Source organism: Myxine glutinosa, chromosome 7 (assembly GCF_964187855.1).
Source record: "Myxine glutinosa chromosome 7, kmMyxGlut1.1, whole genome shotgun sequence".
NCBI classification, from domain to species: domain Eukaryota; kingdom Metazoa; phylum Chordata; class Myxini; order Myxiniformes; family Myxinidae; genus Myxine; species Myxine glutinosa.
Window position 1 is genome coordinate 43,964,256 of NC_136267.1, and position 27,780 is coordinate 43,992,035.

Genomic DNA, 27,780 nt, shown 5'->3' on the forward strand with positions numbered 1-27,780 from the left:
TTAGAGGGGGTAGAAAATAGAATGGCTGCCCAGGAGAATCAGATAGAGGGAGTGAAAAAAGGGTTAGAGGGGTTAGAAAACAGTATGGAAGGCAAATTGAGGGACATGAGGGACCAAGCGGAAAGGGAAGTTAAACAAATGGAGCAGCAGATAGAGGGGGTCAGAATGGGGGTAGAAACCAAACTGGATGCTCACAGGGAGGAAATGGAGCAGATGAGGGTGGCATCTGGGCAGGAGATGCAAGTGATGGGAGAGGAGATCAGAAGAGGAGTGAGTGAGGAGGTCGGAGGAGTGCGCGAGGAGGTGAGGCACTGTAAGGAGCACATGGAGAAGGAGGTGAGAAAGGGGACTGTAAAGTTACAAGGGGGCATAGAGGACCTGACGCAGGAGGTGGAGCAGCTGACGGTGGGACAGACGGAGTTAGTGGAGCAGGTTCAAAGGAACACTGCGGTATTAGGAGGGTTAAAAGCGACACAAAACGACATAAAAAACGACTTGATAGCGACAAAGAGGGAATGTCAGATGGTACGTGAGGGACTGACAACGAGGTTGGACGAGGTGATAGAGGTAATGGAGACGAAGGACCGGCAGGTGAGGACGCACCTGGAAACGGTCAAGGTAGCCTTAGAGGATGAGCTTGAGGAGACGTACCGGGGAATAAAAGAGGTGAAGCACAAATTAGAAGAAGTGGAAGAAGGGATGAGCGAAATTAAGAAGCGACGGAGAGGGGATAAGAAAGAGATAAAAGAGGAGATAAAAGAATTGGTCCAAAGTCTGTGTTTGGATCGTGATGATGTGCTCATTAACCGGATGAGGGATTCGCAGGTGATGGAGGAGAAGCGAAGAGGAAGAAGACGCGGTGTAAGTGGTGACCAATATGGTCGTGCGTATGATGCGCCAGGGGATTTAAGGAGCTTGGGGGTCGAGATGGACCCGGGTGTTCGTGAGAGGCCGTTGGTGAAGTGTGCGACCGGTCTGGTGTGCGAAAAAGGAGGTGTGCGAGAAAATCCGACTCTGGGGTGTGTGAGGAAAAAGTGCGTGCCAAGGAGTGAGTGTGCTGGCGAGAGTGAGTCGGTCGTAGCGTGTGTGCGAGGGAGCACATGGAAGCGCGGGGTGGTGAGTGTTACAGAGGGTGTGACGGGAGAGTGTGCGCAAGAGTGTGCGCGAGAAAGGTGTGTGACGGACAGGTGCATGAGGAAAGAGTGCGCTGTCAGAAGTAAGGAAGAGTGTCCACCTGTGGTGAGTGTTACAGAGGGTGTAACGGGAGAGTGTGCGCGAGAAAGGTGTGTGACGGACAGGTGCATGAGGAAAGAGTGCGCTGTCAGAAGTAAGGAAGAGTGTCCACCTGTGGTGAGTGTTACAGAGGGTGTAACGGGAGAGTGTGCGCGAGAAAGGTGTGTGACGGGCAGGTGCACGAGGAAAGAGTGCGCTGTCAAGAGTAAGGGTGAGTGCGCTGTCAGGAATGGAGGTGAAAGTAGTGAGAGTGACATGGAGCGTGAGTTAGTTGTGACAGGTGAGCGAGGATGTACACCTGGGATGGAAGGATGCACACCTGGAATGGTAGAGCGTGAGTGGGAATGCACGCTGGAGTTGGTGGTGAGGCACGTGGTTGGGTGTGCGAATGAGGGCACACCTGTGATTGTCACAGAGGAGGTGACCGAGGAGGGGGTGCGAAGCGGTGTATTGGTGAGATGTGCGACCAACGAATGTGTGCCAAAGTGTTCGGTGGTCAGGTGTGTGACCAAGGCTGTGAGTGGAATGAGGGTACCTGGGTGTGTAAGGAAGGGTACGAGGAGCACGGGCACAGCTGGATGTGTGAGCAAGGAACGGGCTGCGGGGTGTAAGCGTCCAGGTGAAGCATCGACGTTACACGGGTTAGAGGTTAGAGCGACTTTTAGCCGAAGCAGGCCCTCGGTGCGTGCCGGGCCTCGCTTTGAACGGCCGCGTCCAGGCTCCACTAGGCGGAGCTGGCAGCCCGATAGAAAGGGTCGTCATGGCGACCACCTTTTGTTGAGGCAGTCCGGCAGGTCGAGATCGGGACATTGGATGGCTCCACGCCGAGATGGTGCGTGGGATCTCGGCCCGGGTAAACCTCCGTCCCTGCACCGAGTGCCGGACGCATCCAGCCGCTGGCACAGAACAACCAGCATCCATTGCTTGGCTTTACGAAGCCGGGCTTTGGACAGGGATTGGCGCACCGAGAGGTATTAGTGAGTCGACTGGGTGATGAGGTTAGTGTTTTGGACCCCAAATTAGAGAAAAACAAAATTTGATGATTGGCAAGGGATTGGCAGTAGTGATTGGCAGATGATGGGTAGTGATTGGCAAATTTTCGATTTGTTGGAATTTGATGTGCAAAATTGGTAGTGAGAGACCCCCGATGTGGTGGGATGGCAAATCCACCATCCCTCACAGAGGGGGGGCAAAGGAGCAATAGTTTATGGGGTGTATGGCAGTGAAAACTAGCCCGGGTGGGTTAGGATATGGTGTGTAGGGATCTAGCGAAGATTGACATTAGGTAACGTTAAGATTAGTTAGTGACTGATACCTGTAGTGGGGACGCAGGTAGATTAGTATGGATGATAATGACGAGGGAGCGCAATAGTTAAAGGGACGACTGGGAAGCGCAAGTTTCAGAAGGGAGTAGTTAGCTGAGATGATGCTGTGTGTGTGAGGATGGAACAGGTGTGATTGCACAGGTGTGCAATTGGACAGGTGTGTGGAGCAGTGAGAGTAGTGAGTGTGTGGATCAGCGCGAATGCGCTCGGGGAGAGAAGGGTGCAGGTGGCACCAGGTGTGAGAACACAGGTGTGCAGGTACAGGTGTGTGGAGAGAGTTGGAGTAAGTGGTACGGAGTGGTGTGCATGGTGCGAAGGTGTGGATGGGGGAAGAGTGGACCCCCTTTCACGAGTACCCGGGGCGGGTAGTGTAAGTGTTAGGTAGAGGGAGCAGGTAAATTGTGGTTGGATATTGGCATTTGTGGTGCGGTTGCAGAATGGTGTTGTGAATGGGTGCATTAGTGTTGTGGAAATGGCTGGGCGTGTAGCCTGTTAGTGTGTATAGTTGGTTGGGCACTCCACCACTGTGAGGATGTCGGCCAGGTGAGGCCGCAGGTGGGCTCTGGGAGCCGGTAGAGTTGTGGATGGGGCCCGAGGATCCGGAGGATGGACCCGGGTAGCCCAGTGCCAGAGAGGGCACCGAGTGGGGAGAGTGCCAGAGGGCCTTCCCCAGGTAGTTAGGTTAGGGCAAGGAGCAGGTAAGCTCGGAGGCAACTGCAGTGGGGGAGGTGTGCAGGTGGGTAGACCCACTGGGAGAGGTACACGCCGCAGCCCAGAAATTGTGCGAGGGCACCGGGAGATGAATCGGGGGAGTGAAACCCCAAATTGAAGAGCACCACAGTTTGGCCAATGGGAATTGGTTTTTAGAACCCATAGTGTAAGAGGGCCAATGGTTTGGCCGGAGAAAGACCCCGGGTAGTGTAAAGTTGTTAAAGTCATTTAGGAAATAGTTAGGATTAATGAACCTGTCGCACCATACGCAGCCACTTACCTGTGGTGATGATGATGACTCCACACCTGTGTTTTCTTTGTTTTGTTGCAGGAGATGAATCGCTGTGTGGATTTGTGAGACGCATCACGACGTGGATGAGACATTGGGGTGATTCCATCTCTCCCTCCTTAGGAGGGACTGATGATGAATTGGTGATGGCAAATTTTGATGTTCAGTTGGAGATGGCAAATTTTGATGAGAGTTGAAAATGGCAAATTTGATTGGTTAGGGGGGAGAGAAGACGAATTTGGTATATGGGAGGAACGGGGAAGACAGTAGGGATGTTTGTTGATTTGTAAAGTAGATGTTTATGAGTAGTGTTGTGTTGTGTGGATGCAGTAAGGGGTAAGGGAGGGGCCATGTAGGTTACCTGGTGGGGGGGGGGCGTACGATAGGAACGTACCTGTCTCACCTGGTTCCCATGTGCCCCCAGTGTGCATTACCTTACATTGCGTGCACTTTTGCGCCCTTACCACCTTACTCACTTGTCTGCTTCTTTTGTCTCCCACCTCCGAGGATCTGGCTTTGGGGTAGAGAGAGAGGAGAGAGAGGTGCTGGCTGCGCAGTTGTGGGCCTGCACTTTCGCTGTTCGCTGCCTGGATCGGTACACCATATGGACCGCAATGTTTGTGGCCACCCACAATGGACCGCAGTTCGTTTGCGGCCAAGCACCACCCGGGGATGGACCTATGGGTCAACGTGGCACCTATGCCATACAGGGGAACCACTAATAGTTAATACCACCAAGTGCACCACAAGAAGAGCAAGAGACACCTGCAGGGTTAGGGGTTGTTGAAGTTATTTTTATTCCAATGAACAATGGTGACTGCACCGATTGGTGGTGGGGTGGTGCTTTTGATGCTGGGAAAGGGTGCTCTGCACGTTATTAAAGGCCGTCGGCCACAGAGCACTCGTGGGTTGGTGTATCGATGTTGGCAAGCGCGCTCTCTCTATGCATAACATCTGCATGTGTTCCTCCAAAGACAGGTCCTGGATCGTAGTGTAAATATCAGCGTAGTCTTGTAAATAATGCTCCCTACCGGCTGTATGTTTAGTTTGAGGATTCTTTCCGGATTCGGTTATCCTGTGGGTGTGTTTCTGAGAGGAGAAGGGTGCAACGTCGCAGGGGGACATATTTACTCATTTGTGAATATCTATAAAACTGTCGCACTCAGGGTAGAGTTAATAGTAGAGGGAACTACATTGCGTGCCACACTAAAGTAGGTAAAAATTTATCGGGTCGGGACGCCCCGAGGGTAGAGAAGGGTGCAATGTTGCGAATATGGAATTTGACCTCCATATCCGCTTGTAAATATTCCCCTATCTTCTCCGATACTCCCCAACTCTCCCCTTACCCCATTCCCTAGTCCCATTGTCTGTAAACAACACCCATTAGAGCCGATCTTCCCCTTCATTCCCCCATTAAATGTCGTGCCCAGGTCCCCCGCACCACACGTAGACAATTATAGGACATCTTGCTAGTTATTCTTAATCTATGTCAGTTAAGGACTTGTTTCCATTAATTATGACTCTTCGTTGCACCAGAATGTGATGATATGGCACCAGTAGGAGTTTAGGACCTTCCCATACCTCCCCGCATCTCTTCCCATCATCTCAAGCTCCAACAACAACCACAACAACAGCGGCTTTGCGTCCTCACTCCGGCTCGGTTGGCCGCCATTGAACATGTGCTCGACGGGGTTACCCAGAAGGGGGCTCCCTGTCGGCCCCTCGTCAAGGGCGGAGCCGGTAACCCCCGCACCCAATGAGAAGCCATGGGCCGATGCCATATGGGGCGGAGCTAACGAGCGAGGGCGTGACTCCCCGCCGGATATACGCGGCCCCGCGCCGGACGTGACGAGAGATGCGCCCCGAGCTTGGAAGGACAAGACGCCACCCTCCCGAGCGCTGAGCGACCTCCCCGGCATCTCCACCAAAGTCGCGACCCACGAGCGCTGAGCGACCTCCCCGCATCTGCTGGACACCACCGTACGTGATTCTGTCCCTGAGCCAGGTGCACCTGAGCCATCGACTGCCGCTTTCCTGGCCATCAAACCCCGTGTGAGTGAGCCTTGTCCCGTTTATCTGTGGTCTGTCTAGGGTTAATATAAGAGTGTGTTTAAGTGCCCACCTTCCTATGTTTCCCTCTTGTCCCTGTAATCTAACCTTTTCCGCCTTAATATAACCTCCTCCGGAGGTCTTGAGAACTGAACCCCTGGTGTCGTATTGTGTGATTGTAACCCAGCCGGGTGTCTTCTCTTTCCTATTGAGCCAGCGTAGCGCGATTAGTTAACATTCGGGCACAATCGGGTAACTTGTACGGATACGGCGGCCATCCCGCTCGGCCCACCATACCATCAAAGTCGTATCTGTAACAATATATATATATATATATATATATATATATATATATATATATATATATATATATATATATACAGGGTGAGTCAAAAGTAGCGCCCGATTTCTGTTTATATATATATATATATATATATATATATATATATATATATATATATATATATATATATATATATATATATATATATTTCTGTCAGTTGATTATTTGTTTGCCATTTGTATTACAGTGTACAAGAAGGTAGAAATAAATGATTTCATTAAATCAGTGACAGATCCCTCAAAGAAAAAGGGTCCAATTATCCCTAATGGAGATATGGCTGCCAAAACTGTCATGACAGGTAAATTTACCTCCTTCTCAACTGTCACTCTTGGGTTCTCCACAGCCCAGTAGACACAATTGTGTCTGTTAATTGTGCCGTTAAGCGCAAAACATGCCTCATCTGACCACCAGATGTTGTCTCGCATTGTGTCCTCTTTGTCAAGTTTAGCTAAGAACTCTTCGCAAAATTGAAGACGGCGGTCGTCATCTCCATCATGAAGGGCATGCAGTAAGCGTGGAATGTAAGGTTTCCATTTTTTCTGGTGAAGGATACGGATAACACTTGATTGGCTCACTTCCAACTCTGCAGATAAACGGCGAATTGACTTTTGCGGACTTTGTTCCAGTCTCCTGATGGCTTCTTCAGCCTTAGCTACATTCGTTGCCGTTTTCAGATGACCGGACTTCTTTGCAGTGGCTACCGACCCTGTTGCTTCAAATTTCTCGACAATCAATCGTATGTTTCTTCCCCGGGTGGGTTTATATCGAATTCCTGTGCCAAACGGCGTGCTGCCATCGTTGGTTGTTCATTACATTTGTAGTAATGTTTCACGGCCGCAATGCGTTGATTCATTGAAAGGTAATTCATGGTTCAATTTGGTGCAAATTCAGTAACTTTCCAAACTCTCAGCAATAACCTGAGAGTTTGGGCTTCATGAAAAGCGCTATACAAAATATATGAATTATTATTATTATTATTATTAACCTGCAAAACAAAAATAAATAAATTAAGAAAATTAATAAACTGCAAGACAATTATTAACAACATGACATCCCAGAAAGAATCTGACAGCCGAAAAAACAGAAATCGGGCGCGGGTGCTACTTTTGATTCACCCTGTGTATATATATAAACTGAACATCAAAATAAACTTATCACTTTCATTTTTTTGAAATGTGCAGCTTTACAAACACGTTTCTTCAATTGTTATGGCTGATATGTAACGGGAACTTCACTTCAATCACCTGGTTGATCAACAATGGCATGCTTGAGTGGTTCTGTATCGGGATCTTTCCCTTTAAATAATGACCCTTATAATGAAATCCTTCAGTTCTCATGGTTAGACATTCATTTACTGCTGTCTATAGTCACTCTAGAGGCTTCTGACAGGGAAAACAACAAGAAAATTCAGATGCCACGCCTGACATCTGAACAACGTTTAAGGGCAATTGGGATGCTTGAGGCTGGTGTAAGCCAGCGAACAATTGCCCAACATCTTTGTTGCTCACAGCCTGCAATTTCCAACCTGGCTAGGTGTTACGGTGAAACTGGAACTGTGAATGATGATTCACGAAGAGGAAGACCACGGGTAACCACCCCAAACCAAGACTGCTGGATTGTGCTGCAGTATCTTCGTGATCGTTTCCGCCCTGCGACACAAACAGCTGCAGTGGCAAAAGGTCGCCACAACAACCGCATCAGTGTCTCTGTGTGGGGCGCTTGAGAAGTCGGGGCCTGGTGGCAAGACGTCCTTGCAGAGGTCCAGTGTTGAACGCAGTGTATCGGCGGAACAGACCAAGATGGTGTCTGCAGCATCGCCGCTGGACACAGCAACTGTTGAGTGCAGTCTTGTTCAGCGATGAGTCCAGATTTTGCCTCCATGCTGCTGATGGGTGTCAACGGGTATGGCGCAGAGGTGGGGAAACGTATGCATCATGCTGTATTCGCCAGATCAATCGTTGGGGAGGACCCAGTGTGATGGTATGGGCCGGCATTTCCACCCGTTTCAGGACACCTCTGGTCGTCAGCGAAGGCAATCTCACGAGTCAGCGTTATGTCAATGAAGTTTTGAGACCTCTTCTGCTGCCATTTCTCCAGGCTCATCCTGACATCGCAGTTTTCCAACAGGACAACGCTCGACCCCATGCTGCTCGCCTGACCACCAACTTCCTCCAGGAATAGGGTATTGAAGTGATGCCTTGGTTGCCTTATTCCAATGACATCAAACAAATCAGATTCAATCAAACAATTCCGCAAGCAGTTGAAGATGGTGGAAAGTCTTCTTCTTCTTCTTCCTGAACACCATCAAACTTAACTCAGACACGTGATCAATAGAACATTCACCAGCATATATACAACGAAAAGGTAAAATGATGATTTGACATTTGTGATGGATTCTGATTTGGATGTAATTGCTTTTCCATTATATGTGCCCTCATTTCAAATATGTTAATGTTTCTTTTTCACCTGAGCAAGGCTAGGTACTCCAGCTATAAACACTTACATACTTTACTCAGGGTACAAATACAAATACAACTTTGTCTGGAGGGTAACATAGACTATGTGGCCGCGGCCTCATGCAGGGTTTTGGGGGACCAGGGGAGGGGCGTAAATTCTCAATGTAAATGTGTACCGTGTCGTGCTACCTGGTGTTGGTGGCAGAGGGTATTACAATAACCTTTTTTTACCTGGGCAACACTGAGGTTAAAACACTTCGCACGGGTAAAGTTTATATATATATATACATATGAATGAATGATCGTTTTTTTAAGGCTATTTTCTCTGCTAGAGCGGGGGTTAGCCTTGCGGGCCCCATGACAATCATGGTTCCCTGTTTGAGGCAATGTTTTTATGGCCGGATGCCCTTCCTGACGCCAACCCTTAGTCGCCTCTTACAATGCGCAGGGATACGGTGTACCTATTCCAAACCGGGGTACACACCGGGTATATACATATATATATATATATACGTGTGTGTGTGTGTGTGTGTGTGTGTGTGTGTGTGTGTGTGTGTGTGTGTGTGTGTGTGTGTGTGTGTGTGTGTGTGTGTCATGTGAAAAAGTAAGTACACCCCATGTAAAGTTTTGACTTTTTCAACATATTTCAACATACAGCTATTTGATCTTCATTTCAACAATATTGATAGATAAAGTTGATATAATATAACAAATATCATGAAACATTTACATTTTGTAGTCCATTGTATAATTTAAATAAACATAAATGCAAATTTCGCATGTGGAAAAAGTAAGTACACCCCTACATTTATCACTACTTCAAATACCTAAAATTAGAATCAGGTGCACCAGCTAGTGTGCAAATGATTAGAACATCGTTAGAGAAGATCTTGGAGGAACCTGTCTTATTTAAACCTCAGACATTTAGTTTGGTTTGCTCTTTCTTGTTGAAGTGTGCGTTGTCACCATGCCTAGATCAAAAGAGCTCTCTGAGGCCTTCAGAAAGAAGGTTATAGATGCCTACGAGCCTGGGAAGGGATTTTAAAAGATCTCCAAACAATTTGAAATCAATCATTCGACTGACCGGAAGATCATCTACAAGTGGAGAAGATTCCAAACAACTGCCAACTTGTTCAGGCCAGGCCGCCCCAGCAAGTTCAGCCCGAGAGCAGACCGCAAGATGCTGAAAGAAGTCTCTAAGAACCCCAGAATGTCATCATGGGACCTACAGGTAGCTCTTGCCACTGTTGATGTCAAAGTGCACGAGTCGTCTACCATTAGAAAGAGGGTGCACAAATTTGATCTACGTGGGAGGTGTGCCAGGAGGAAACCTTTGCTGTCCAGAAAGAACATCAGGGCAAGACTAAAGTTTGCCAATGAACACCGAGGCAAAGACCAGCACTTCTGGAACAATGTGCTCTGGACAGATGAGTCAAAGGTGGAGCTATTTGGCCCCAGTACCAGAAGACATGTTTGGCGAAAACCAAAGACAGCATTTGACCACAAGAACCTGATACCAACTGGAAAGCATGGTGGTGGAAATATTATGGTTTGGGGCAGCTTTTCTGCATCAGGGCCTGGGCAGCTCACCATCATAGAATCCACTATGAATTCTTCATTGTACCAGAGGGTGCTTGAGGATAATGTGAGGCCATCTGTCGGAGAGTTGAAGCTCAACCGAAGGAGGACCTTGCAACATGACAATGACCCTAAACATACCAGTAAATCCACCAAGGAATGGCTGAAAAGAAAGAAATGGAGGGTTCTGGAATGGGCAAGTCAAATCCCGGATCTAAATCCCATCGAGATGTTGTGGGGGGATTTGAAACGAGCTGTGCATGCAACAAGCCCCTCAAACATCGCACAGCTGAAAGAATTCTGCATGGAGGAGTCGGAAAAAATTTCTCCCCGTCGATGTCAGAGACTGGTAGACAGTTATAAGAAACACCTACTTGAGGTTGTTTCTGCCAAAGGGGGCAATACCACCTATTAGAGCCAAGGGTGTACTTACTTTTTCCACATGCGAAATTTGCATTTATGTTTATTCAAATTATACAATGGACTACAAAATGTAAATGTTTCATGATATTTGTTGTATTATATCACCTTTATCTATCAATATTGTTGAAATGAAGATCAAATAGCTGTATGTTGAAATATGTTGAAAAAGTCAAAACTTTACATGGGGTGTACTTACTTTTTCACGTGACTGTATGTGCAACAAAGGTCAGAAGATTAAGTTGTAAAGAAAATAATACAGCTTGTGGTGGAAGGAAGAAAGCTGAGAGGACGCCCAAAAAGTGATTGATTGAAATTGTCATGAAAGATATGGAATTTTTGGATTTCCACTAAACTGATTCAATGGATCGATCCGTCTGGAGGAATGTTGTCATTCACCCAACTCCCCCAAAAAAGTGGAAAATGGTTATACAATGCATTGTGCACATTTATATGTTTGCATCTTCTATTACTAAAAAAAAGCAGTCTGTCCTTCCATCCAGCCATCACACTTTATTCTAAACTATAAAGGGTTCCTGCTTTTGTCGAATAATAAAAATTGTACCTTTGGAAAGCAAATAATTTCTATACTTGGTTGGAAAGCTAATAATCGACTTACTTGGAACAAAAAAATGGTCTGTTATTCATAAGGATGCTTGTTTTAAGCCAGTCTTTCCTGGAGGGAATAGGAAGAAGTAGTATTTGAAGTTTAATATAGCGGTTCCAACGGTAACATTTTTATTATTCTACCACAGCAGGACCCTTTAGAATAAAGCGTGACGGACGTGGAATTAGCACACAAAATCATATTTAGTAATGCTTCTCGAAGGAATAGAAAAATGTATGATTGCATATGGAAAGAGCACACAAACAACAACCACAGACACGATGACAGCAGCAAGAACAACAACTACGTGTTATAAAAGATCCTTTTTCGCTTGTTTCACTTGTTTTTACCTCCTCATTGAGACTCACAGATAGACATGCAATATGTTGAAGTGCAACATGCTCTCTTTTTATTAAACCTGTCAGCAAAACGATGGATCGGCACACATAGTAATATGTCTATTCACAAAGTATAAGATGCTTTAAGCGATGGTATCTATATTTTTGATGCATCAATGACACCCAAATACATAAAGTTCTGCAATTTCCATGAACTTGAACTATTTATTCACAAATGGCATGCTGATGATATACGTTGCTGCCACCAACACAGTGATGCTTTTGTGACAGTTATCCCATCCCCCATGAAGCAGAAGTTGGGGTTTTGGAAGTGTGTGTGTGTGTGTGTGTGTGTGTGTGTGTGTGTGTGTGTGTGTGTGTGTGTGTGTGTGTGTGTGTGTGTGTGTGTGTGTGTGTGTGTGTCTAAAACTTGCTGTTGTTGGCTGCTATATCCACAAGTGCTTCAGGAGGTGAAACGGAGACCTATTAGGTCTCAAAATGATAATAGAAAATAACTATAAAGCGTCTAAAAAAGGAAAGGCTGTGCGTGTCCGTTTGTATTCTGACGTGTTCTTCTCTTCCGTATGCTCAAAATAACGAAAACAGTTTTTTAATAAAATACAAAATGAAAATAGATGATTTTATGCAGCCTTGACCTTTGAGAATAATCAGCTTCTATCTTTTGATTGGTGAACCAATTCAGTGACCCGATTTGCAAATTCTTTAAATTTCAGGTCATTCGGGTGAAAATTGGTGATTTTACGCAATGTTGACCTTTTACCTCCCTTTTGACCAAATTATTAATTTCCCCTTTCCATATTCTCATAATAAAGCTTTGTTGAAAATTTTATGACAAAAACTCAAATGGTAAATTTAAATTTCAGGTTAATTGGATAAAAATTGATGATTTTAGGCGACACTGATCTTTAACCTTTTGACCAAATTATCAATTTGCCTTCTCCGTATTCTCCTAATAAAGCTTTGTTGAAAATTTGATGACAAAACTAAAATGGTAAATTTAAATTTCAGGTCAATTGGATGAAAATTGATGATTTTAGGTGACACTGATCTTTAATCTTTTGACAAAATTATCAATTTGCCTTCTCCGTATTCTCCTAATAAAGCTTTGTTGAAAATTTGATGACAAAACTAAAATGGTAAATTTAAATTTCAGGTCAATTGGATGAAAATTGATGATTTTAGGTGACACTGATCTTTAACCTTTTGACCAAATTATCAATTTGCCTTCTCCGTATTCTCCTAATAAAGCTTTGTTGAAAATTTGATGACAAAACTAAAATGGTAAATTTAAATTTCAGGTCAATTGGATGAAAATTGATGATTTTAGGTGACACTGATCTTTAATCTTTTGACAAAATTATCAATTTGCCTTCTCCGTATTCTCCTAATAAAGCTTTGTTGAAAATTTGATGACAAAACTAAAATGGTAAATTTAAATTTCAGGTCAATTGGATGAAAATTGATGATTTTAGGTGACGCTGATATTTAACCTTTTGACGTTTCAACAAAATTCTTCATTTGCCTTCTCCGTATTATCATAGTAACGCTTTAGTAAAAATTTGATCACAATAGTTCAAATGGTAAAAATGTAATGGCCCGGAAACACACACACACACACACACACACACACACACACACACACACACACACACACACACACACACACACACACACACACACACACGTCATTACAAAACCCCGTCTCCTGCTGTGCAGGGGACAGGCTAATGATAACATATTTATCGTGATAATGCAAAATTATTTTTCGTGATAATGGTACATAATGATAATGGTACATAATTATTGTGATAATGTGAGTGTGTGTCTGTCTGTGTCTGTGTCCGTCTGTCCAGGCCATATCTTTTTGTATTATGGACAAATGTGTAACTGTAGTTTTCAGTTATGCATTTGTCCATCATGCAAAAAAGCAATTGAACTTTGTCATCAAATCTCATCTCATCTCATCAATTGAATGTCATCAAATCCCCAAGGCAGTGTTCTGGGCCCCGTGCTTTTTCTGGTCTTCATCAATGATCTCTCTGACTCTCTCGAAAATCCTCTCTATCTCTTTGCTGATGACTCCACTCTCTGCCGCTCCATTCCTCTTCCCTCAGATCGGCAGTCTGCTGCCTCCTCACTCTCTGAAGACCTGGACAAAATCACAGACTGGTCAAACAAGTGGAACATGTCTTTCAATCCTGACAAATCTCACACTCTTACTATGTCTCTCCGAAAAGATCGACTGGACAACCCTCCCATCTACTTTCTCAACAATCCTCTCCAAGAAGTTCTGTCGCTCAAGATTTTGGGTCTCACTGTCTGCCATGATCTTTCTTGGGAAAACCACATTTCCAAGCTGGCCTCCAAAGCCAGTCGCCGACTGGGCATCCTCCGTCGTGCGAAGTCCTTCCTCGGCACACCTGAGCTCCTCACCACATACAAGGCTTTCATCCGCAGCTCAATGGAATACTGTTCTCCCCTATGGGCCGGTGCTCCTGCCTCACACCTAGCCCGGCTTCACGCTGTTGAAACTAAAGCTTTCAGAATTATTGGAATCTCCCGCGATGAAGCTATCTCTGAGGGCCTTTCACTCACTCACCGCAGGCAGGTAGGTGGTCTTTCTGTCTTCTACCGACTCCTCTCCGGCCTTGCACCCCCAGCTCTCTCTGTGCTCTGTCCCCCAAATATTCCTACAGGTCGCACAAGATCTGCCAGCAACCCTCTGATGGTTAAACTGCCGAAATCTCGGCTCTCCGCTCACCTTCACTCTTTCATTCCTCTTTTCTCCCGCCTCTGGAACAAACTCCCTCACTCCCTTCAATCCCACTCCTCCCTCCAGGTCTTTAAAACAGCTGTTCACCACCATCTCTTATCTTCCCCCATCCAAAACCTTGATCTTTTCTACCCCCGCTAATTCACCCCAGATCCACCTTGTTTGAAATTCCAACTTCTTTCCTGGAAGTCCTGGCAGTGTCCATATGTTTTATACCTCTCCCACTGCCCCCTTCCCACGCCCCCCCCCCCCCAAAGCCCTCGCCCTCTCTCAGATCTCTCGATGTCTCCATGTCTCTCGGTCCCTGCTCTCAAATGTTGTGTTTGTGTCCTTCCCCCTCTCTCCCCATCTTGTCTACCGCTCCCTATGTTATATGTTTTATGTGTCGGTTTGTCTTTCTGTGTGTTCATGTGATTAATGTTCGCTCTTTCACGAGCCTCGATATTGCATACAAAAAAAAAAAAAAAAAAAAAAAAAAAAAAAAAAAAAAAAAAAAAAAAAAAAAAAAATCTCACTCACAAATATTTATGAGAATATGGAGAACACCAATGAATAAAATGTACATTTTTTTTTTCAGCTGCTGTTTTCATCAAAGTGAGTTTGGGTACAAAACGGATGCGGACGGGCTAAGCATTTTGAGATGCTTTCTAGTTGATGTATTGATTTGCAATTTTTGAATAGCAAGTTATTTGCATTTTAATGAATTTTTTTTAACTTAAATACACTCTCTCCCCTGTCCTCAGTTGTTAGAGTACGCAGGCCATGGAGGATCAATTCTGGATGTCGGGTTGGCACAGGCCCGCCTCCCTTTGGATACAACGAACCATTACTTTGAAGTGCAGATTATGGACCCCGGAGAAAGGTGCTACATCGCTATTGGAGTGGCAAGAAATGTAAGTACCTGCTTGCCATAGTTTTGTTTGTGTTTAGTTATACTTTCCGTTATTGTAGTGTGTCTGTCGAATGGTGCCCAGGTACACTTACATACACTTACATATGCAAAAGTGGAAAAGACATTTTAAGACATGAGGAAATGCTCCGATTCGTCTCACTATCTACCATTTACAAGATATTGAAAACATTTATATATCATGTGACTACACACAAATGTGTCAAACTCAATGGCATTTCGGTTATGGTCCGCCGAGTCTTTTAGGACAGCGGATCAATTTTCAGGGATGCCTCCAATGCAAAATAATGTCATAATTATTAAATGGACTGAAACATTCCTCACTTTTGTTTCCTTCGTTTCTGAATTCCAGATTTTCGAGTTGTCTTTAATACAGCAACTGTGCTTTTTCTTCACACTGGAGCACAAACTATCTGATGCCTCTTAAAAACAAGCACTGAGTGCTATTTATTTTATTTTATTTTATTTTGCTATGCTTAATGAGACACCTCCATTGTGTTGTTTATTTTGCCTTTTTGTGAATATCTTGACTTGTTTAGATAGACTTAGAAGGAACTTTTTTGTTGCTATGCTTAATGAGACACCTCCATTGTGTTGTTTATTTTGCCTTTTTGTGAATATCTTGACTTGTTTAGATAGATTTAGAAGGAACTTCAATTTAGAATGATTTACATGAGCCATTAGGCCCATCAAGCCTGTGTAATCGTGCCAACATCTTAGTCGCAATCCATCCTTACTCCTGTTACGTGCTCCTCCCCGACCCCCTGGTCACGGTGTACCTCCGAGCCCCGAGAGGAGTCACGGCAGAAAAATGTGTTATTCTGTATGTCAAAGATCAATGGAGAAGCCACCCCAATTGTTACTCACAAACAAATATTGTATTAAGATCACACAAGAATAACAGTACAACAATAATAGTAATCAAAAGTACAATCAATATGTCCTATGATGGTACCATCAGTTTTGTAATATATAACTCACTGTGCTCCAAGTGAGTGAAACAAGAACATCCCCAATGTCTCTTATTCCCGGCTTCAAGCCCAAAGTTGTTTCGCTCCAGCGATCGCCAGAACGATGTCCAATCGAGACCAGAATCCCGTGCGGATGGCAAGTACAGTCACACAGCCCAAAGCTGCACAAAGGCGACTGGGAAATCACACCCTTGGGTATGGACTCTCACGGCTCACAGTCGGCGAACCGCAAATTCATCTTCAAAAGCCACGGTGCACACATACACACCAGATACGTCTGAAAGCGGTGAAAACGGCAGACGAAGCAAAGAAACCTTGCTCGACGCGCGAAGCGCGCGAGTCAAAATGGCCGACGACCCGTTCTTGAGACGTAACGGCCCGACGATAATTCTCCTCGGAATCCACCGCCAAAAAACCTGACACACAGGTTGATCGGTCACAGCGATGACAACTCTGTCGCAGGAATCCCTCTCCCGGGAACCCAAAAGTTCACTCGTGACTTGCTCGCCAACGTTCGCTTCAAACAAATATTATTAAATGGACTGAAAGGTACCACAAGTAGCTCGGCTCCTTCTTGGCTGACTCACTCGCCCCGCCCTCTTTTTTCTCCTCTTCCTCTTCGTCGCCGTCCGGTTCCTGTTTCACTTAAACATTAACCTTTTTACCTTTTGACAATAATAATTGCTATTTCCCTCAAACAACAATAATAATACATGGAACCAGAAATGTTTCAAGTGGATGAAAACCACAACAACAGAAGTGACGAATCCGTAACACTACTTACAGATACCCATCGAACTCAATTTGAAAACTATCCACCGAATTTACTGTCACTAACCTTGCAAGGAGACCATTCCTTGCATTCACTCTCAGTGAAAGACCCCTGTTTTATTACTGTCTTAACTCTCATCCTCTTTCATCTGAAAATGTCAACCCTTGTCCTGTTATTTTCCATTTTGCTGAACGTTTGTTCTCATAGTTGTTCTTTAGAGTATTTTGGATTTGCTTGAAAGGCATGCCGTTACACTTGAAAAGAATAATATTTGCATGGGAAATGTCCGAATGCATTCATAGATAATGAAATATTGAACCTAAATGTTATTTTGACATATCTTTATAAATCAATATTTGTTGTTTTTAAACACAAAAAACTAATAATATAGTACAGTTGGCAGCTTTGCAGCAAATCAGAAAGCTTTCATCAACTTCAATTGTAGTTTTCCTTCAGTTTTATGTATCAACATTGAAACAACTGCAGAATTGATTCTGGATAATCTTCCAATGAAACATCTTTCATTCAGTTGTGTAAATCTTGCCCTTAAGAAAGCCCCACAAGAAGAAATTGCATGGGATGAGATCTGGCAAACGAGGGGACCAGGGGATATTGTGTGATCCGTGTCCCATCCACCAGTTGGGAAAAGTCCCATTGAGCCATTTGCGGACCTGGACACACCAGTTGGCACATGCAATTTCTTTTTACGGAGCTTTTTAAGGGTAAGGCTTACGCAACTCAACCAGCAGACATTCAAGACCTGAATGATCAAATTCAAGCATCTTTTGAAGACATTAGGGTCGGAATGTGACAGAAAATGGTCTTGGAGCATCGTGAAAGGATGCACAAACAAATGGTCTTGGAGCATCGTGAAAGGATGCACAAACACTCTGCTTGAAAATGATGGAAGTTACGTCAAAATTCATAACTAATTTTGTGCACTCCTGAATTGAATAAATTTTTTACCACAAAATCTTGAAACATTTACGCAGGTTGATCCTGTAAATTGATCCTGTACCTATATCCTGTAAATCATGTGTATGATTTCGTTTCTTAGCAACAAAATTACAGGGGTTCAAAACCGGGAATAGATAAATGGCCCATCCTGTAATTTATCTGAACTTTCAGAAGGTATTTAATAAGTTACCACATAGGAGGTTGTTGTTTTAGGTGAAGGCTTGTGGTGTAGGTGGTAGAGTAATGAAGCGATAGGAAGCAAACAGTGGGTGTGGACAGGCGGATATCCAACTGGGAGGACTTAAGTAGTGGTGTACCTACTGGGACCTTTATTATCCCTCATGTCCATCAATAATTTAGATAGTAGGATTAAGAGTAGGCTTTCCAAATTTGCAGATGACTCAAAGCTTGTAGGTAAAGTAGATAGCAGGGAGTGGAATTATCAGATTTAAAAAACATGGAAATTACATAATGCAAGGGGCTGTCTTGGGGTGTGTCACATGCGAGAAGGATCTGGGAGTGGTAATAAAAGCTAACAGGTTTTAGGTTGTATTTGTAGGGGAACAAATGATTAATCTAAAGAGGTGGTGTTAACAATTTGTCAGAATTTAGCGAGGCCCTCATCTAAAATATTGTGTTCAGGTTTGGTCACCACATCTGAGGAAGGACACAGCTGCTTTCGAGAGGGTTCAACATAGTGCTACTGGATTGATTCCAGGCCGAGATAGTCTAAGTCATGAGGAGTGGATGAAAGAGACAGAACTCTATACATTAAAAGGGAGGTGATAATGAGGCGATTCAATTGAGATGTTTAAAATAATGGAGGGTGGGGTCAAAATGGGAGCATAGGATTTTTTTCATTAGAATGGTTAGTGTTAAGACCAAGGTTCATAGCTGAGGGTAAAGATGAGAGTTGGGCAAATATTTAGGGGATAAAATAAACTACATCTTTCAGTCAGAGTCGTTAATGCATGGAATTATCTCCCTGGAAAGGCAGTGGCATGGAGGGGGTGGACAGGTTTAAACCCGAATTATATAGGTATCGAGATGCATTGGAGATAGAGGGATATGGGGATATTGGCAGGACTTGTAGGGAGGGAGTTTTGGGTGGATGGGTGACGTTTTTAGGGATTGGTGCAGCGCAGACATGATGGGCTGAATGGCCTCATCCTGCTACAAATTTCCTTTCTTGTATATCCTTGTGGTCACTAGATTGGAAACTTACCGAAGTCATTCATGTGAAAGCTGTTGACACTCAACAACACAATATTGCTTTGAAGACGTTGGCTTGTTTTCATACTTGGCTGTTTTGTAAGGAATGTCTATCAAGATTCTTCTGGTTCAGGAAGACATCTGCACAATGACTTTAACTTTCAAAGGAGCACATATAAATTCTGCTGTGTCCCAATACCACAGGAGGCAAACTTCCATTTTAATAATTTAATTTTGTGATGCAAGTATGTTTTGTTTTCTTTTAATTCTGCTAATGCAGTACAGTATTCCTTCAAGACCTTCGATGAAAGTACATATACCATCCTGGTATGCCTAGAACTCCAGTGTCTATGTATATCCTCCACACTTCTGTCCCCCAGTGTATTAATTTTCTTCATATCTCGTTTATTTTATTTTTTATTTCGGTTGTATAGCTGCAGTTTTAAAGTGTGCGTAAGTCTAGGTGTGCTTTGTATGGCTTCTTGTTGTGCTCTGCAACATTCTCATTAATTCTACTTTTCCTGGCTAATTAGAATGGACAGCATTAATTCTAATTCTACCATCTTTTAGGTCTTGAGCTGCATCATGTTTTATTTTAACACTCAACAAAAATTAACATTCTGCCTAAAAGAGACTAAACTGTCTCCTTCCCCGTCCTCTTTGAGTATTCCCTTTTGTTATGAACTTGAGGTTATCTATCCATTTTTATTCTTTTGCTATATGTGAGGTTTATAAGCCTTGGGCATCCACAGCATTTCTCATCGTGATATTTAACATGTTGCTCTTTTGTCTGCAGTCGCGTTTTTTTTCATTCTTTCTTTATTCACTTTAAAACTTTTTACGGCGTAGCTCATCGGGCAGAGCCTTCTAGAACAGTGTTTGTCTGTCCGTATGTATGTATGTATGTATGTATGTATGTCTGTATGTACATTGTACAGTCATGTGAAAAAGTAAGTACACCCCATGTAAAGTTTTGACTTTTTCAATATATTTCAACATACAGCTATTTGATCTTCATTTCAACAATATTGATATATAAAGGTGATATAATATAACAAATATCATGAAACATTTACATTTTGTAATCCATTGTATAATTTAAATAAACATAAATGCAAATTTCGCATGTGGAAAAAGTAAGTACACCCTTGGCTCTAATAAGGGGTATTGCCCCCTTTGGCAGAAACAACCTCAAGTAGGCGTTTCTTATAACTGTCTACCAGTCTCTGACATCGACTGGGAGAAATTTTTGCCCTCTTCTCCATGCAGAATTCTTTCAGCTGTGCGATGTTTGAGGGGTTTCTTGCATGCACAGCTCGTTTCAAATCCCCCCACAACATCTCGATGGGATTTAGAACCGGGCTTTGACTTGGCCATTCCAGAACCCTCCATTTCTTTCTTTTCAGCCATTCCTTGGTGGATTTACTGGTATGGTTAGGGTCATTGTCATGTTGCAAAGTCCACCTTCGGTTGAGCTTCAACTTTCCAACAGATGGCCTCACATTATCCTCAAGCACCCTCTGGTACAATGAAGAATTCATAGTGGATTCTATGATGGTGAGCTGCCCAGGCCCTGATGCAGCAAAGCTGCCCCAAACCATAATATTTCCACCACCATGCTTTACAGTTGGTATCAGGTTCTTGGGGTCAAATGGTGTCTTTGGTTTTCGCCAAACATGTCTTCTGGTACTTTGGCCAAATAGCTCTACCTTTGACTCATCTGTCCAGAGCACATTGTTCCAGAAGTGCTGGTTTTTGCCTAGGTGTTCATTGGCAAACTTTAGGCTTGCCCTGATGTTCTTTCTGGACAGCAAAGGTTTCCTCCTGGCACACCTCCCATGTAGATCAAATTTGTGCAGCCTCTGTCTAATGTTAGACTATTGCACTTTGACATTAACAGTGGCAGAGCTACCTGTAGGTCCCGTGATGTCATTCTGGGGTTCTTAGAGACTTCTTTCAGCATCTTGCGGACTGCTCTCGGGCTGAACTTGCTGGGGCGGCCTGGCCTGAACAAGTTGGCAGGTGTTTGGAATCTTCTCCACTTGTAGATGATCTTCCGGACAGTCGAATGATTGATTTCAAATTGTTTGGAGATCTTTTTAAATCCCTTCCCAGACTCGTAGGCATCTATAACCTTCTTTCTGTAGGCCTCAGAGAGCTCTTTTGATCTAGGCATGGTGACGCCGCACACTTCAACAACAAAGAACAAACCAAACGAAATGTCTGAGTTTTAAATAAGACAGGTTCCTCCAAGATCCTCTTTAACGATGTTCTAATCATTTGCACCTGAGCTGGTGCACCTGATTCTAATTTTAGGTATTTGAAGTAATGATAAATGTAGGGGTGTACTTACTTTTTCCACAAGCGAAATTTGCATTTATGTTTATTTAAATTATACACTGGACGACAAAATGTAAATGCTTCATGATATTTGTTATATTATATCACCTTTATCTATCAATATTGTTGAAATGAAGATCAAATAGCTGTATGTTGAAATGTGTTGAAAAAGTCAAAGCTTTACATGGGGTGTACTGTACTTACTTTTTCACGTGACTATGTCCCCTCAAACATATACCAATCAGAGCTGAGAATCTGGTCACATGACAGGGTGATGTGATTACCTCTGATGTCATTACGTCGGTGCGGCTGCTGACTCTCCACACTCCGCCATTTTGATTTATATGCCGTTCATATCATCAAACCTGTTGTATATCACAATCGCCATGCTCTAGCTTTACGTTTTTCATTCTGTGTGAAACACAAACAAACCGATTGTTAAAATGACCATCAAATATCGAAAGCATCAGCATTACGTCTCTTCCAACAATACAGTACGTATAGGCCTCAGGCGTTATGCCTCATCTTCAGACTGCTTCAGACAAATTAAGCTCACGTTTCTTAATACAGTTGTGTATCGTTTCAGTAGTATCGTTTTCGTAAAAGTAATCATAATAATATCGTAAATATAACCATAATACTTTAATCCCAATGTTGTGAATTGAAGGTTTATGGATTGAAGCGGTGTATGGTTCATGATCAGTGATGAGCGTTGTTCGGCACTAAAAGTAATAACCGAGGAAGTAAGGAATTCGCTCGGTTTTTTGATAGTAAGATCATTTTCGAAATAATGATAATATAACGTTAATATTATAGTAAATCTAATCATAACACTAATCCCTTCGTAGTGACTGCAAACTTACTGGAAGTTAAAATATATCAGTTTTGTGTCCATTACGTTTATGATGTCATTACGACGGCTGACTGCACCGACCGACATTTGAATTTACAAGTATAACAGCACACTACGGGAGTGGCAGGAAGGGCCATCCTTCTTTGGGGTATATAGATTACAGTTGATCTATGGTCGGGTCTCAAGAACATTGGGTGTGTGTTTATTTACCAAGGTTCTTGTGGAGAGATCGCCAAGTGGTTTAAGCATTTGAGCAAGCACTCCATTCAAAACCGTTAAGGAACGGCTGGCTTGGCAAGCGCTAGCTAACTGCTTGGGTAAATGAGCACACTTCCAAACCTGGTGGGGTATATTCTAGATTACAGTAGATCTTCACTGAGTTCTGTGAAACATCTGAGGAAGGACACAGCTCCTATAGACATTGCTGACTTATAAGCCTTGGGCCATCAAACATTTCACCAAGTAAAAGTTACCTCATGGATGTCGAGATTCCTCCAAATTTCTTTGTTTAATGTTATAAACAGCATTAGTGAGGGTTTGAAAAGCTCATAATATGTGTTTGTGGTTTATAATATTTTACAAGCCCGGCTACACCGATGTTACACTTTTTTGTCCTGTTTTAAGCAGAGTGCTTTGAAATTTCTTTGAAATTTAAATTTGTGATGTCATGATAAAACATTTATAATCCGATATTTTAAGTTTGCTTCTTCCTTCGTATAATGTTTGTTACGCAGCTATTTTTAGGTAGTAGGTTGTAGACCGCAACCATCCAGTGTAGTACTACCATTCGGACTTAGGAGCGTAAAAGTGGTGCCTGGAACCATCTTACACTCTCTGTGTCAGGATGGCTGGTCTTACTTTCTGTCTCACTCAAACTATAGCTACCTGGCTAGCTTTAACCTCTTTCTTGCAAAGAAATATACACTTTTCATCATGCACTTTTCATCATACACTTTTCATCATACACTTTTCATCATACACTTTTCATCATGCACTTTTCATCATGCACTTTTCATCATGCACTTTTCATCATACACTTTTCATCATGCACTTTTCATCATACACTTTTCATCATGCACTTTTCATCATGCACTTTTCATCATACACTTTTCATCATGCACTTTTCATCATACACTTTTCATCATGCACTTTTCATCATGCACTTTTCATCATGCACTTTTCATCGTACACTTTTCATCGTACACTTTTCATCATACACTTTTCATCGTACACTTTACATCGTACACTTTTCATCATGCACTTTTCATCATACACTTTTCATCATACACTTTTCATCATACACTTTTCATCATGCACTTTTCATCATGCACTTTTCATCATACACTTTTCATCATGCACTTTTCATCATGCACTTTTCATCATACACTTTTCATCATGCACTTTTCATCATGCACTTTTCATCATACACTTTTCATCATACACTTTTCATCATGCACTTTTCATCGTACACTTTTCATCATACACTTTTCATCATACACTTTTCATCATGCACTTTTCATCGTACACTTTTCATCATGCACTTTTCATCATACACTTTTCATCATACACTTTTCATCATACACTTTTCATCATACACTTTTCATCATACACTTTTCATCATACACTTTTCATCATACACTTTTCATCATACCCTTTTCATCATGCACTTTTCATCATACACTTTTCATCATACACTTTTCATCATGCACTTTTCATCATGCACTTTTCATCATACACTTTTCATCATGCACTTTTCATCATACACTTTTCATCATGCACTTTTCATCATGCACTTTTCATCATACACTTTTCATCATACACTTTTCATCATGCACTTTTCATCGTACACTTTTCATCATACACTTTTCATCATACACTTTTCATCATGCACTTTTCATCGTACACTTTTCATCATGCACTTTTCATCATACACTTTTCATCATACACTTTTCATCATGCACTTTTCATCATACACTTTTCATCATACACTTTTCATCATACCCTTTTCATCATGCACTTTTCATCGTACACTTTTCATCATGCACTTTTCATCATACACTTTTCATCATACACTTTTCATCATACACTTTTCATCATACCCTTTTCATCATACACTTTTCAACATACACTTTTCATCATACACTTTTCATCATACACTTTTCATCATGCACTTTTCATCATGCACTTTTCATCATACACTTTTCATCATGCACTTTTCATCGTACACTTTTCATCATACACTTTTCATCATGCACTTTTCATCGTACACTTTTCATCATACACTTTTCATCATACACTTTTCATCATACACTTTTCATCATACACTTTTCATCATACACTTTTCATCATACACTTTTCATCATACACTTTTCATCATACACTTTTCATCATACACTTTTCATCATACACTTTTCATCGTACACTTTTCATCATACACTTTTCATCATGCACTTTTCATCATACACTTTTCATCATGCACTTTTCATCGTACACTTTTCATCATACACTTTTCATCATGCACTTTTCATCGTACACTTTTCATCATACACTTTTCATCATGCACTTTTCATCATACACTTTTCATCATACACTTTTCATCATACACTTTTCATCGTACACTTTTCATCATACACTTTTCATCATGCACTTTTCATCGTACACTTTTCATCATGCACTTTTCATCGTACACTTTTCATCATACACTTTTCATCATGCACTTTTCATCGTACACTTTTCATCATACACTTTTCATCATGCACTTTTCATCATACACTTTTCATCATACACTTTTCATCATACACATTTCATCGGACACTTTTCATCATACACTTTTCATCATGCACTTTTCATCATACACTATTCATCATGCACTATTCATCATACACTTTACATCAAACACTTTTCATCGTACACTTTTCATCGTACACTTTTCATCGTACACTTTTCATCGTACACTTTTCATCGTACACTTTTCATCATACACTTTTTATCGTACACTTTTCATCATACACTTTTCATCATACACTTTTCATTATACACTTTTCAACATACACTTTTCATCATACACTTTTCATCATGCACTTTGCATCATACACTTTTCATCATGCAATTTTCATCATACACTTTTCATCGCACACTTTTCATCGTTCACTTTACATCATACACTTTTCATCGCACACTTTTCATCGTTCACTTTTCATCATACACTTTTCATCATACCCTTTTCATCATACACTTTTCATCATACACTTTTCTTCTCTTTTATTTAAGGCCTGGCCTCCTTGAAGACTACAAGTATATAGTCAGCCACTGGAGCCTTCAACATTAAAAATTATTTCTGCCATTCACATTCTTTTTTATTTGTATGCTCAGATTTTTTTTCCTTTTTCCAACATATTTCTGTGCATGTGCGTGTCATGAGCGTCTCTTCCTTTAAATTCGTGTTCTGGTGTACTGCCTTAAGGCAGGTCCAGCACTGCTGAAGCATTTTCTTGGCAACGGTTGTACTGGGTGGTTTGCCATTGCCCTTCCGAGCAGTAGTTACGGCAGGAATTTGTAATTGGTTTTGGGTGCCGCCAATAGCTCGCTAGCTCTTCGTGAAGGGGATTTTTAACATACCCCAAATAATACCGAAATTTCATTTTACTTCCTTGTAGCTTATATCTCTTTATGATTATTCCCAAGACCCATTCCCTCCCCCCCTCCCTCTTTCCTAGCACATACAATGGCAACAAAAAATATAATTGCAGTGGATGGCAATACGGCTGTGTTGGAGAAACGAATGACACACACTCCTTTAAATATGTAAACTTAAAAGTTGCGATTGAGAAGTTTGAAAAAAGTCACAAATATTCCATCTTTCCAGAATCTACTTTTTAATCTCCTAAGTCACTCCTCTTCAAGCTTTTATTGTGAGTTGCATTTCCATGAGTACAATTTTGGTAGAACGTCTGAACAAATAAAGTAATCAATAATACAGGAAGCGAATGCGCACGTTTCCATTACTGTGAACCTATTTCCAAGAAAATTGACGCATTTTCTTTCTCACATTATGATTTTTAACTCAACTGGACGGTTCATCACACACTGAACCCTCCTGCGTCCGTCGTCGTCATCTGTCGTCCGTTAACTTTTCGACGTTAACACTCCAGCATCCACAAATATCAACCGATTCCGATCAAACTTGATATGCAGCATCCTTACCCCAAGGACCAGATTGGTATTAAATTTCAGCCCGATCCGTTGAAAAATGGCGGACTTAGGCGACCATTTTGTTTTTGGTCATGAAAACGACGTTAACACTCTCGCGTCCACAAATATTAACAAATTTTGATCACACTTAGAATGTTTAACCCTTACCACACAAGGTAGCTTGCTATTGCATTCCAACCCGATCCGTCACAAAATGGCCGCCATAGGCCGCCATATTGTTTTCAGCTCCGAAACGACATTAAAACTAACGTCCACAAATATTTATGGATTTTGATCAAACTTGGTGTGTGAGATTCTTGCCACACAAGGTAGGTTGCTATCGCATGTCAACCCGATCAGTCACAAAATGGCCACCATAGGCCGCCATATTGTTTTCAGCTCCGAAACGACGTTAAGACTAACGTCCACAAATATTTATGTCATTTTGATCAAACTTGGTGTGTGAGATTCTTGCCACACAAGGTAGGTTGCTATCGCATGTCAACCCGATCTGTCACAAAATGGCCGCCATAGGCGGGCATATTTTTTTCAGCTCTTAAGAAAAGCACAATAATTTAGGACTTTAAAGTTGTCCAGTCAGTTCAGTTGAGTTGTTCTTCCCTGGAAGCTCTAGTTATTTCTATTACGATTTACGTTTGTGTGATGTGAATGCATTTCAACATCTCTGTCACAAAAATCGTAGTTGTGAAAACACTTTATAAATCCAAGTTGACTAACTTTTGGCAACTTGCCTAACACTTTATAACTTGCCTAACACTTTATAAATCCAAGTTGCCTAACTTTTGCCAAATTAATTTGTTAGGTTCTACTTCTTGATTTTGTAAATTAATTTGTTGGGTTCTACTTCTTGATCTTCTTTATTCCAATCCTTAATTATTTATGCTCTTTCTAAGGACACACTCGAGTAGATAAATAAAAGGCACACTATGCTTTGAGCAACTATGCTTTTTTTCTTATACGAGATTTCTTATTATTAGTGATTGCACAATGTTGGCAAAACTTTATTGCTCACAGGAAATAGCTATACAGGTTGCCATGTCTGTGCTGCGTCCACATCCCAGCATTCTTGTATAATTTTCCAACACACGTGCATCAATGCATTGCTGTAAGTTGCAAATATTTTCACACATTCTTTGTTTTCTTAGTTTGTTTCAGCTTATGCTTCATTTTCATTCGTGCTGTTTTCACTGCTCATTTCATTGTGCGAGCTGACATGAGCATCACTTTCTGCATTGAAGAATGACATTTCATGCGTTTCGCGAATGTCTGATGGCCTCGGTTGGCAATGGGCAAGTGCTCCAGGATTCTGCAACTGGGTATTGCTCCCAATAAATGCCTCGGCATTTTTAACACCTATTATAAGTCCTCACTTGGATTCATTACTGTTGTTTTGTGTGCGAATGGAATGCC

The 27,780-nt window shown here is 42.2% G+C and overlaps 1 protein-coding gene and 1 long non-coding RNA gene across 5 annotated transcripts in view; one reads left to right on the forward strand and one right to left on the reverse strand.

Annotated features, from left to right (window-relative positions):
• Nucleotides 1-27,780, forward strand: part of SPRYD3 (SPRY domain containing 3) — a gene marked incomplete at its 5' end in the record, with an annotated part of 464,688 nt that overhangs the window by 235,723 nt on the left and 201,185 nt on the right. For 3 of the 4 annotated variants that reach the window (XM_078781590.1, XM_078781589.1, XM_078781591.1), the window contains 1 exon segment: nucleotides 14,887-15,036. In XM_078781590.1, coding sequence (XP_078637716.1) covers nucleotides 14,887-15,036 — 150 coding nt within the window. 4 annotated transcript variants of the gene reach the window in all.
• Nucleotides 1-27,780, reverse strand: part of LOC144892929 (uncharacterized) — a 49,149-nt gene that overhangs the window by 15,997 nt on the left and 5,372 nt on the right. Inside the window, exon 2 of the long non-coding RNA XR_013624066.1 lies at nucleotides 21,590-21,716. This is a non-coding gene — a long non-coding RNA (uncharacterized LOC144892929). The remainder of the gene's footprint in view (nucleotides 1-21,589; nucleotides 21,717-27,780) is intronic.